This window comes from Elephantulus edwardii, unplaced genomic scaffold, assembly GCF_000299155.1.
Source record: "Elephantulus edwardii isolate Elephantulus edwardi_28Jun2011 unplaced genomic scaffold, EleEdw1.0 scaffold00478, whole genome shotgun sequence".
NCBI lineage: Eukaryota > Metazoa > Chordata > Mammalia > Macroscelidea > Macroscelididae > Elephantulus > Elephantulus edwardii.
This window is the reverse complement of record NW_006400228.1, coordinates 334498-345863: the sequence shown is the minus strand read 5'-3', so window position 1 is coordinate 345863 and position 11366 is coordinate 334498. Positions and strand designations below refer to the sequence as shown.

At 51.7% G+C, this 11366-nt stretch overlaps 1 protein-coding gene across 1 annotated transcript; it reads right to left on the bottom strand.

Annotated features, from left to right (window-relative positions):
- Nucleotides 1-1019: 1019 nt before the first annotated feature.
- On the bottom strand, nt 1020-2225 carry LOC102870547 (zinc finger protein 805-like). Its single transcript, XM_006902961.1, has one exon. The coding sequence runs from the start codon at nt 2223-2225 to the stop codon at nt 1020-1022; it is 1206 nt and encodes a 401-aa protein (XP_006903023.1).
- Nucleotides 2226-11366: the final 9141 nt, after the last annotated feature.

The window sequence follows — 11366 nt, the reverse complement described above, 5'->3', positions numbered from 1 at the left end:
GTGTGTTTCCAAGCCACAGGCTGCACCTCCCTCTCCATCTGAACCCACCGGTGGTTCCTCAGGAGAGAGGCAGGGGAGCGCCCGTACAGTTTACAACACTGGACACCCAATGCTGGCAGCTGGGCCACTTCTGAATCCATGGCAGTGACTTTTGATTCCTTCCACTTTTCTGCTGCAGGTCCCGAGCATGTTCAAGGGGGATCCTACCTGTTCAGAACTCTGGCAGAGATAATACTGTATTTATCCCCCCCCCCGCACACACAAACACACACAATGATGTGCACTCTTGACAGACATAGGAAACTAACAAGCGAAAGGGCTGCACAGATTTAAAGTTTTTAATGTGTATGTTATTTGCGTAAAGTATGGCACTCGCTGAAGAGGGATCTGGACCGAGAGAAAAACATACCAGATACCAAACTTGATGGGAACATCAACTGGCCCACCTTACCTAAGCCCGAAGCCAGCCAGCCAGCCTGCGTCGACTGGATGTGTTTCTTCCCCTCGCCTTCGTACACCCGTTCTTGCCCAGCAGTAGGTATACAAGCACCCAAACCCCAACTGCTGTGTGTGGACGTGGACGTGCACATCACTGCCCCCAGTGCATGCTGGCTGACACGCGATTCTGGGGGGCAGTCTTGGTGTTTAAGGGCCCCAATGAAGCCTTGTCCCATCGAGATTGCTTTTCCTGCCTCTCTTGTTCCGAGCACAGTCCGTGCGGCCTTGAGCCCGTCCTGCCACTGATCCAGCAGGTGTGACATCTGCCTCCTTCTCACTCGCTAAGTATTCCTTCAGTGACAACCCAGGGTGAACGATCAGATGTGGCCGATGCTTTCCCACGTGAACAGTGACCGCTGGGCCTCTGCCTTGGGTGACTTCCGATGCAGGGTGCAGTGGGATCCATGTCCACACAGATTCTTCGATGACACAGGACACTGGTGAAGGGTCCCGATGGTGGGGGGTCATCACATGCAGAGGGTCGATTCTCTGGCCCGTGACCCTTCTCCGTGGCTCCCACGTCAAGACTCTGTCCCCAGAAGCCGGTGGATGCTGACGGGCACTTGGCCAGGGGAGAAAGGGCTCCTTGCACAGGCATGCGTCCTCTGGTGCTGCGTGAGGTGCGCCTGGCGGCTGAAGGCCTTGCCGCATGCGAAGCACTCGTAGGGCTTCTCGCCCGAGTGGATGCTGTAGTGGCGGATGAAGCCGGGCCGGTCCCGGAACGCCTTCCCGCACACCTTGCACACGAAGGGCCTCTCGTCCGAGTGGCTGCGCTTGTGCAGGACGAAGGTGGAGTGGTGGGCGAAGGCCTTGCCGCAGTCGTCGCACGTGTAGGGCTTCTCGCCCGTGTGGACGCGCAGGTGCTGCGTGAGGTGCGCGCTCTGGGTGAAGGCCTTGCCGCACTCGCTGCACCGGAAGGGCTTCTCGTCCGTGTGGATCCGCCGGTGCCGCAGGAGGTTGGAGCGGCGGCTGAAGGCCTTGCCGCACTCGGCGCACGCGTTGGCCTGCTCCTCGCCGTGCAGGCACTGGTGCCGGGTGAGGCAGGAGCCCCGGCTGAAGGCCTTCCCGCAGGCGGCGCAGGCAAAGGGCTTCTCCCCGCTGTGCACGCGCTGGTGCTGAGCCAGGTGCGACCTGTGCGCGAAGGCCTTCCCGCAGGCCAGGCACTGGCAGGCGTTCTCCCCGGCGTGGAACTGCTGGTGCCGGGCCAGGTGGGCCCGGAGGCTGAAGGCCTTGCCGCACTGCGCACACGTGAAGGGCTTGTCCCCCGAGTGCACGGGGTGGTGCTGCAGCAGGTCTGGCTTCTTGCTGAAGGCTCTCCCGCACTCGGTGCACACGAAGGGCTGGGCCCCGGCGTGCTCCCCGGCGTGCGTCCGCTGATGCTGCGTGAGCAGGGGTCTCCGGGGGAAGGCTTTGCCGCACGCCCTGCACAGGTACAGGCTTCTCACTCCGGGCGTCCTGGGCTCTTCCTCTGCTCCAGGTGCGTCGCCTCCACCGAGACCCTCTCCTGGGGGGACCTGCTCCTGCAGAACTCTGCAACGTGCCCCTGCAGCTGTCCCCACACCATCAAGTGTGGGGCTCCTTTTCCCTGGGAGCTGCTCCTTCTGGGGGTCTGCCTCTGATCGCCAGCACTGGCCCTGCATTTCCAGGGGGCACCCCGATTCCCGTCTCTCACAAGGCGGGGTCCCCACAGTCGCCCTGGGTGAGGACTCTGTAAGCTGAGGCTCCATCAGCGGTCGGCTCTGTGGTCTCAGGTCTTGCCGTGTCCCCTGGAAAACATCAAACACACAGGAAGGGCCTGCTCTCAACGGCAGTGAGCTCTGCTGAGCCAGGGGCAAGGCGCCGTGCTGCCAACCCGAAGGCGCCGGGTTCATACCCACCAGCTGCTCAGCCGGAGAAAGCTGGGTGTCCCCCGAGGCTTAGTCTCGCACAGCTGGCCCTTCAGCAGGTGTCCGAGAGGCCAACTCAACACCACCCTCAGCGAGAGGACACGAGGCCAGACACAGCGGAGACTCGGGGAGAGGAGAGGAGCTGGGGGCAGTCCCCTCACAGGCCAGACCCGGGCGGGCTGGATGCCGACCTAACAGGAGGAATGATGACCGATGACCGGGAACCGACATGACAAGGGGGCAGAGATCGGGCGAAAATCCCCAGCAGAAGCATATGCTGGCGGTGGCCAGGCCACCCAGCGATGAGAACAAATCTGGATGCCTGAGGGCCTGTTCCTTAGTGCCTTTCAGGGAAGAAGGTCTGTCCCTTTGGGGATGAAACTTCCAAATAAATCTATCCTTACTATTTTACCCTAAAAAGAGCACATGAAATGATGCTATTTGTGCCTCTTATTTGGAAAAAAAAAGGTACTTTTTTATAAAAATCTACTACTGGACAGAAAACAGATCAGAGGAGTATGTCACCTTTCCCTGGGGCCATGCAGAGGGGCATTCACAAGGCAAAGCCGTGGGAATTACCTTTTAAAGCTGAATATTCACTTAAGCCCAGACTCCAACTGCCCTCCTGAAAACACCATCATGATGACCAAGTCCTGGCCCACTGTCCCGTTGTGTCCGTCTCCATGTCCTCTCACTGAGGGACTTTATTTGCTAGGTGTTGCACGTCTGTGAATGGTCAGGAGGCTTTGATGTTCTACTGTAACACAGTCCATGTTGGTAGGTGCCATTCAGTCAGTTCAAACTGACAGTGAGCCGACAGGACACCCGACAAAGGCCCCATGAGATTTCCAACTCTCCTGGGGGAATAGGTCCCCGACTAGGGCCTTTCCCCCACAGAGCAGCTGACCACTTTGAAGTTCAGGTTGGCAGACTTCCAGGAGCACACTGCACTGCCAGCAGGTGCCACCGAGTGGGCTGATTCCCCATGACTCACATACTCTGAAACCCTGACCGACCTGGCCCCATTTTCATAATCCGTCCTGAGATCCTTTAAACCTCAAACAGAAACGAGACCCTGAGGCCACTATTATTCCATGAAATAACAGACTGACTCACAATGTACTGTCACCCATGAGTACGAGGCATCTTTCAAAATGAACCGGCAGGAGACCAGTCATGACTTTCAGACAAAGAAGATGGGAAGGTGACAGAGAAGCCAGACTGATGGAAACGGAGAAAGGAGAACGTTAGTGCATCAGGGAGAATGCAACCTCTGTCCTCCGTGTTCACTGGGAACCAAAATGTAAACGAAACCTTTACAAATACCACACCCTCTCCTCACTGACTGATAGGGCTGGCTTTCAAAGACCAGGTCAAAACAGAGGATGACCACAACAGATGACAAAACAGAGTGACCCCACCATTACCTAACTGCCAGAATGCATGACTGTCTAACTCCCAGGTCACTGAGAGGCCCGGGGGTCGCAAGCCTTGAAGGGCAAGACTAAGTTATTGTTGTGAATGAACATAACTGTTGTTGTGTACCCTTGGGTCAGACCCTCCAGGGTTTTCAGAAGCAGCTCACTGCAGGCGAGGACAGTGCCCATCCTTCTCCCAAGGGACATCTGGCCATGGAATACAGTGCCGTTTCGTACCTCTAGGCCACCAGAGCAAACTGCTGAACGGAAGAGCCAGTTCTCCCCCGGCCCCCAGCATTAATGAGGAACGTTGTGTAACACAGTAAATGGTGAGTGCTTGGGTCTCTGGGTGGCTGTGTAGTCCAGACTCCTGCCAGGCCACACCGAGCTCGGAATAAGAACATTTTCAAGTGCACAACCAGCGTTTGAAGATGGGGCTGTGACAGCAGCTAAACTCAGCCTAACTGATAAATCAAGGCACAGACCCTGCTCCAGGCCACAGCGGTGCCGAGAGGCAACGCCAGGTTTTAGTGCCGGCAGTGGACATGTGACTCATAGAACGCTCACAGGACAGGGCAGAACTGACCTTCGGGTTTCCAGAGCTATAATCTCTGCACAAACCGACTCCCATCACATCTTTTGTCCCCCATTTAGTTGGCTGGCGGGTTCAGAATGCTCACCTTACGACTGAGGGTCAAATCAACAGCAAGAGTTCTGCTTGTCCCCCACCGTCCACACGGTCCCGAGCCTCAGACTTCTCTGTGGATGCGTGAAGAGTATCCTGAGAGTGAAGGACACAGGAGGCAAAGGTCCAAAGGCCCGCAAGCTCATCTGCACCGCAGAGGTTACAACAGAACCCTCCCCACGGGATCCCGATGTGTGGTCTCCTCGAGCTCTGCAGGCTACAGGCCTCGCGTACCCAGGTCTGGTCACCCACCTGGACAGCTGTCTTGGAAGTGGTCTTCCTGGTCCATGGCTTCTGCCCAGGCTCCAGCTCATACACCAGCTCTGGGGTTTGGAACAGGACACGCTCCAGTCAGAAAAAGAGGAAGACATTGAGATTTGGGAAGAGCAGAAACATAAGGAAACCCACCTCCACCACCCCTTGCAGCTGGACCGAGAATGTGTTCAGGACTTTGATTCCACCTCCCCGTTTGCTGTCACGGTCTTGGATTCTAAGAGCTCCCCAGTCTCAGCCAACAGCGTGTACTCGCCTAGAGTAAGGAGTCAGGACCAAGAAGAAGATATGAAAGGTGGGGGTCACTGCCTCCAGCAAGAACTGGAGGGTGCCCAGTTCAAATGACAGAATGTTTCCACCAAACTTCATAAAAGAGGTCTGGTCAGCAGGGGGTAATGTCCAAAAGAATTCCAAATTCTCACTGATTCTTGACTTTATGGCACCATGGAAGGTGGATGAATTCCTACAATTACTGCCTAGATAGAATCTTCAAACTTTAGATAACAACCCCTGAAGTCTTCTTAAGTCCCCAAGAATAATTTCTCTTTACTAGTTAAAAGAAAGGCAAACCTGAGCATTATATTCTTCTAAGAAATAGCTCTATCTATCTATCTACCCATCCATGTATGTATCTATCTATCTATCGTGTGTTAGCAGAGGAAAAAGAATGAAGAAAGAGACAGGACACCAAGAATGGTGGAGAAACAGAGAGCTTGAAAGCAGAAGGCGAGAACCCAGCTTCCCTGTGTCTGTATCGAAAATTAACAGGGAGCCAATCGCCAAGAGAATTCGATACAAATGAAGCTAAGCTCTTTCCTCTGAAAACGTTATGCTTGACTCAGGGAGGGAGGGGTTAGCAAAAACAAATCCAAGAATTGGCACTTAACCCCTGACAACTTCTAAGGTCTGGCTTGGAGCTTTCTTAAGAGGATTTCCAGCTTGTACCTGTGCCTCCCTCATATCCTGATGTTGTTGATTGCTGCTGAATTGAGCAAGCGTGACTCAGCGACTCTATGAACAAAAGACCCAATGCCTTTCTATAGCTAGCGTTGTTTTTCCAAGTTCATAGAGTTTCCAGAGGCATGTGGTTTAGGAAGTGGATGCCACTCCTGCTTCTAAACCTGTTTTACAGCTGGGAGCTCCACCAAACACTGTCCACACTGGGAAGACATTCTGGTATTTGATACCCCAGTGGTACAAGGTTATGCATCACAGCAAACACAGGTTACTTCATTCAGCACATTGACAAAGAGTGATGTACAAAGTGGAAGAGTGTTCCTCCAGATAGAACAGCACTGGTTTCATTTAGCAGTGGTTAAATGTCATTAAGTTGAATACAAGTGAGAGTAAGTTTTGCACAAAAGTCCTAAACTCTGTTCTATGAGTAACATTATTTCTTTACTGAACTCTGATAATCTTGTTATAGCATTTGGTTTATTATTTAGTTTGAAATCTGGCTTTCCACTGAAAGGCCACCTGGAAGCTGGGCAACATTCCACGCTGATGCAGCTCTTGGGGGACATTTCAATCAGCCTTGTATAAGATGGTGAAGGAAAATCGGGGGACAGCGCGAACACTGGCCACATCCTATCTAAAGGTCAGCTATGACAAAACCCACCTAAGGTCCTAAGTAGGTCCTTACATGGGAATGGCAGAGGGCATCCAATTAATGTCCTCTATAGAGAGCTGACCACTCAAGAGATCAAGTTACCTCCCACTTCCCCCCAAAAAACCTTTGTTGTAACTTTCCCACCACGGCCTTCTCATTCCCACTGCCTCTCTCTAGCCTGGGGGTGCAGAACCCGCTGGAGAGGTGAAAAGAAATCTCTTTAACTTCACACCCACAATATGGAATAAAGTTGAAAACAACTAGCTGGTGCAAGAACCTCAGCCATGCTCGCTGGCATCCATGGACGGGAAGCAGCACGGGGGTCCGCAGTGTGCAGAGACCACCCTGAGCCTCAGTTGCTAAGGGAGACTGGCCAGTTAGGTGGCCACTCTGAGGTCCAAGTGTTCCCTCCAGAAAGCCGAAGCAGGGGGCTCACCACCACCCCGCAAACAACCAGAGAGGCTGCCAGATCTGGACAAAAAAAAAAAAAAAAAAGGCAAAGAAACCCAGAACTGGGTGTGCCAGACAACAGCTCCAAAGTGAGCCCCACCCCCGCCTTCGCAGGAGACACCCGCGAGGGCCTGCGATTTACGCCCCTGGGGCAGTGTCCTCCTGTCCTTCAGTGAGTCATCACGCATTTTGTGAGGAAGGGCAGCAGGGCTCACACACAAGGCCCTCTGCTCCAAGGGCCAGCACTCCCTTGTTCAAAAGCGAAGGATCCAGGCTGGGAAGACGCTCCTGCGACTTCTGCTGGTCATCACGGCCACCCCTGAAAAGCCTCTCCTCTCGGGCGAAGGGTCATCTCGCTCCACTCGCAGAGGCGCAAGGGCCTCGAGGGCGGCGGGGGCGCCGCCGACTCCCCCTCCTCCTAGCAGGTGGGAGGGAGTGACAGCTGACCACCAGCCTCCTAGCCCTCCTGGGTCCACAGGAACAGGACCGATGGGGCTCACGCAGGCTTCTGGGAGCTGCCAGGCCTCGGACTGGTCAGTGTCTACAGTGACCGACCGAGGACGACACCCAAGCAAGGAGCACACACACGCGCACCCTCCCAGGAGCCCGCTCAGCCCGGACACGTGGGAGGGGGACACAGGCCACAAGGAGCCGCCAAGAGAACGAGCAGGGACCCTGCCCTCTGCGCCCCCGTCCCTCGGGACCCCACGAGAATAACTAAAAATAAAAAAGCATCGTTTACGTTGCAAAGCTCCTTTCAGTTGTCACCGCCACGACTGCCCAGCCCAGGGTGGACGCCCGCCCTCGGGGCCGCTGCCGCCATAAGAGGATCAGGACCCGGGGCCGGGGGGGGGGGGGGGGGGGGATTGGGGGTTGGGTGTCCTCCCCGGGACGAGTGACCGCTCCGAGTCCCACCGCGGGCCTCGGGGTCCCCGCGGGAAAGAGCCGAAGGCCGCCGGGGCAGCGGCACCAGGGGCCCCCCGGGGGCCGGCGGGGAGGCCACGGGACACGCGCGCCCCAGACAGGCCGCGCGCGGAGGCGCAGCGGGTCCCACAACGCCAGCGGGGAGGCCACGGCGAAGCCACTTCCGGCCCGCGGACTGCGCCTGCCGTCCCGCGCTGATGACGTCACAAGGAGCAGGAAGTCCCGCCCGCCGCCGCGCGCAAGGCCTCCTGGGTAATGTAGTCGTTCCTTTTCTCTGTGAGCTTGGGACCCTCTGCTCCTCCACATGAGACATTCCCCTAGGGAGCACAAATCACGCTATTTCTGGTATGATTCTGTGGCTGGGAGGTGTTTTGATTAGTGTGCTCAGCCCAGTGTTCTGCTATCACAAATGGACCAACATCTCATCCTCAGGAACACCGGTATCTAGTACAAAGAGGGAATAGAATACTGATTTATTCATTATTCTTTATTAGAAACAAGATTCTGCTGAAGATGATCCAAAAACGACTGCAGCAACCGTCAACAGAGAACTGACAGATGTGCAGGCTGCGTTTGGAAGAGGTCGTGGTACTAGGAATATTATAGCTAATGTTGGATGGATCTTGGCAGAAACAGAGTACCAGTGGAATGTCTGTGTTTTATTGCTTTTGACTGTGTGGATCACAACAAACTATGGCTGACTCTAAGAAGAATGGGAATCCCAGAACATTTGATTGTGCTTATGCAAAACCTATACTTGAACCAAGAGGCAGTCGTCAGAACAGAGCAAGGAGACATGGCATGGTTCAAAATCAGGAGGGTGTCCACCAGGGATGTATTCTATCTCTATACCATTTCAATCTGTATGCACAACAGATCATCTGGGATGCTGAGCTGTAGAAAGAGGAATGTGGCATCGGGATTGGAGGAAGATTCATCACCAGCCTGTGATATGCAGATGACACAACCCTGCTTGCTGAAACTGAGGAAGACCTGAAGTGCTTACTGCAGAAGGTCAAGGGCTGCAGCCATCAATATGGATTGAAGTACAATACTAAGAAAACAGATTCTCACCACTGGGCCAATCGGCAACATATTGATAGACAGTGAAGAGACTGAGATTGTTAACAGCTTCAGCTTGCTTGGCTCCACAATCAACACTCTTGGTACCAGCCGCCAGGAAATCAAGAGATGAATTGCATTTGGAAAGTCAGCTGTCAGGGACCTCTCCAGAGTACTGAAGAACAATGGCATGATTCTGGAGACTAAGGAGCATCTGATGCAGGCCATAGTCTTCACAATTACTTGCTATGCGTCAGAAAGCTGGACAATGACTAGGGATGATAGAAGGACAGTTGATGCCTTTGAGCTGTGATGCTGGAGAAGAGTATTGAATGTACCATGGACTGCTAGGAGAACAAACAGGTTCATCCTGGAGAGGGTAAAAGAGGCTGCTCCTTGGAGGCAAGGATTCTGAAGCTTCATCTGACGTACTTTGGGCAATGTTGCAAGGAGGGACCAGTCCTTGGAGAGGGACATCATGTTTGGGAGGGTGGAGGGACAGCGCAGGAGGGGAAGACCCTCGATGAGATGGATCAATTAAGTGACTGGAGTAATGGGAAGAGGTGTGTCAGAGATAGTGAGGTTGGCACAGGATAAAGCAGAGTTTAGGGCTCTTGTACATATGGAAACTATGAATTGCAAGCAACTCGACAGCACATAACAACAACATCAGAAACAAGTAGGAGCATCTAGGGAGTTAATTGTGCTGGAATGAATAGCTAATGTGGCAAATTAGGTGAAATTAAATCATGGTAGCTATGACATGGCTAACCCTCTTAAAGGTATTATAGAGGTTAATGGTACCATGGGGGCATACAGAGCCATGATTTAATATGGGAGAAGCTAAGGGATTTAAATTTCTATATACAGCTGTTTGAGAATAGACTCAGAGCTTAATCAAATTACCAGCATTAGCTATTAACTGGGCTAACGTAAGTGAATTTTCTTTCAGTGTATTAACTGAATGGACTAATTAATTGCACAGGATCAAGAGATAAGTTCATGATAAATGGAGAAAAGATTGAAATCAACTATTTCATCTTAGTTGGATGCACAATATTTCATCTTACTTGGACGCACAACATTCCATCTTACTTGGGCACACAATCAACATTCCTGGTAGCAGCCGTCAAGAAATCAAAAGATGTGTTTTATTCGGAAAACCTGCTGTCAAGGTCCACAAAGTTCTAAAGAACAAGGATGTTAGTTTAAGAAGGAGGTTTCCTTATCCTTACTTCTAAAGGAGCAAGCTCGTTGCACTTCTGTCAAGACACATTTATTTGTTCTTCTGGAAGTCCATGGGATATTCAGTACTCTGAATAAAACAATTCAGAGGCAACGATTCTTCTTCGTCCAACTCTCAGAAGCATAACAAATAACTGAGAAGATCATGGCTTGCATCAGGTGCACCTTTAGTCTTTGGACTGACATCCCTGCTTGTTAGCATTTTGGAGGGGTTCTTGACAACAGATTTTCTCAAAGCAACATATCCTTGGATTTCTTGACTGCAGCTACCATGAGTGTTGACTGTGGATCCAAGTAAAATTAAGTCATTGACAACTTCAGTCTCTACCTCATCAATTATAATGTTACCTGTTTTCTTGATGTTGAATTCTAACTCATATTGAGGGTCTTTGATATTTTTCAAATACGGATCTGAGTCTGTTAGCCAGAATCTGCCCTCCAAATATTTTGGAATAGGCTAGTGAGCCTATTTGCGTATTAATGTTCAGGGCTGCATCTGTTTCTTGTTTTTTTGATACTATAATTTTTTTTTGCTTTTAATTGTGATTTTTAAAGGAAGTGCATCCATTTTCTGAAAAATGTTAATTGGTATCCCGTCAGTGTTTTTTTCTTTTTTTTTTTTCTTACCAATGTCTTCAGTGTAGCTTGGACTTCTTTCTTTAGTCCTATTGGTTCTTGATTATATGCTTCTTCCAGAAATGGTTTGTTGCGGGCCAATTCTTTTTAGTACACTGCCTCTGTATTCCTTCCATCTTCTTGTGATGCTTCCCACAGTGTGCAATATTTTGGCCATAGGAATCCTTCAGTATGGCAATTCAAAACGTGAACTTGTTCTTCAGGGTCTGTTTTTTCAGCTTGAGAAGTGTGTTAATATTACTCTACATTAACATGTCCAGTATACATCTGCTATAGAGTTCTGATGGCAAAAAGGTAAGGAGTTGTGCTGTCCAGTCGAAGGTATGTGGTTCAAATTCATTAGCTGCTTGATGGAAGAAAGATGGACAATCTCCTCCCATGAGATTTACAACTTCTGAAAACCCACGAGAGGGTCAGCTGTGAGTTGTTTTGGACTCAGTGGTACACAGCAACAATATCAGCTATGAGTTGGTTTTGACTCAACAGCAATTGTTGTTTGTTGTTATGTGCTGTCGAGTGGCCTGCGACTCATAGCGACCCTATGAACAGTAGCCTCCAACCCTGTTCTATCTTGTGCTAACCTTATTGTCTCTGACATAGCTACTCCCTTAGGCCAGCCACTGAATCAATCCATCTCATAGAGGATCTTCCTCTTTTATGCTGCCCCTCCACCCTCCCAA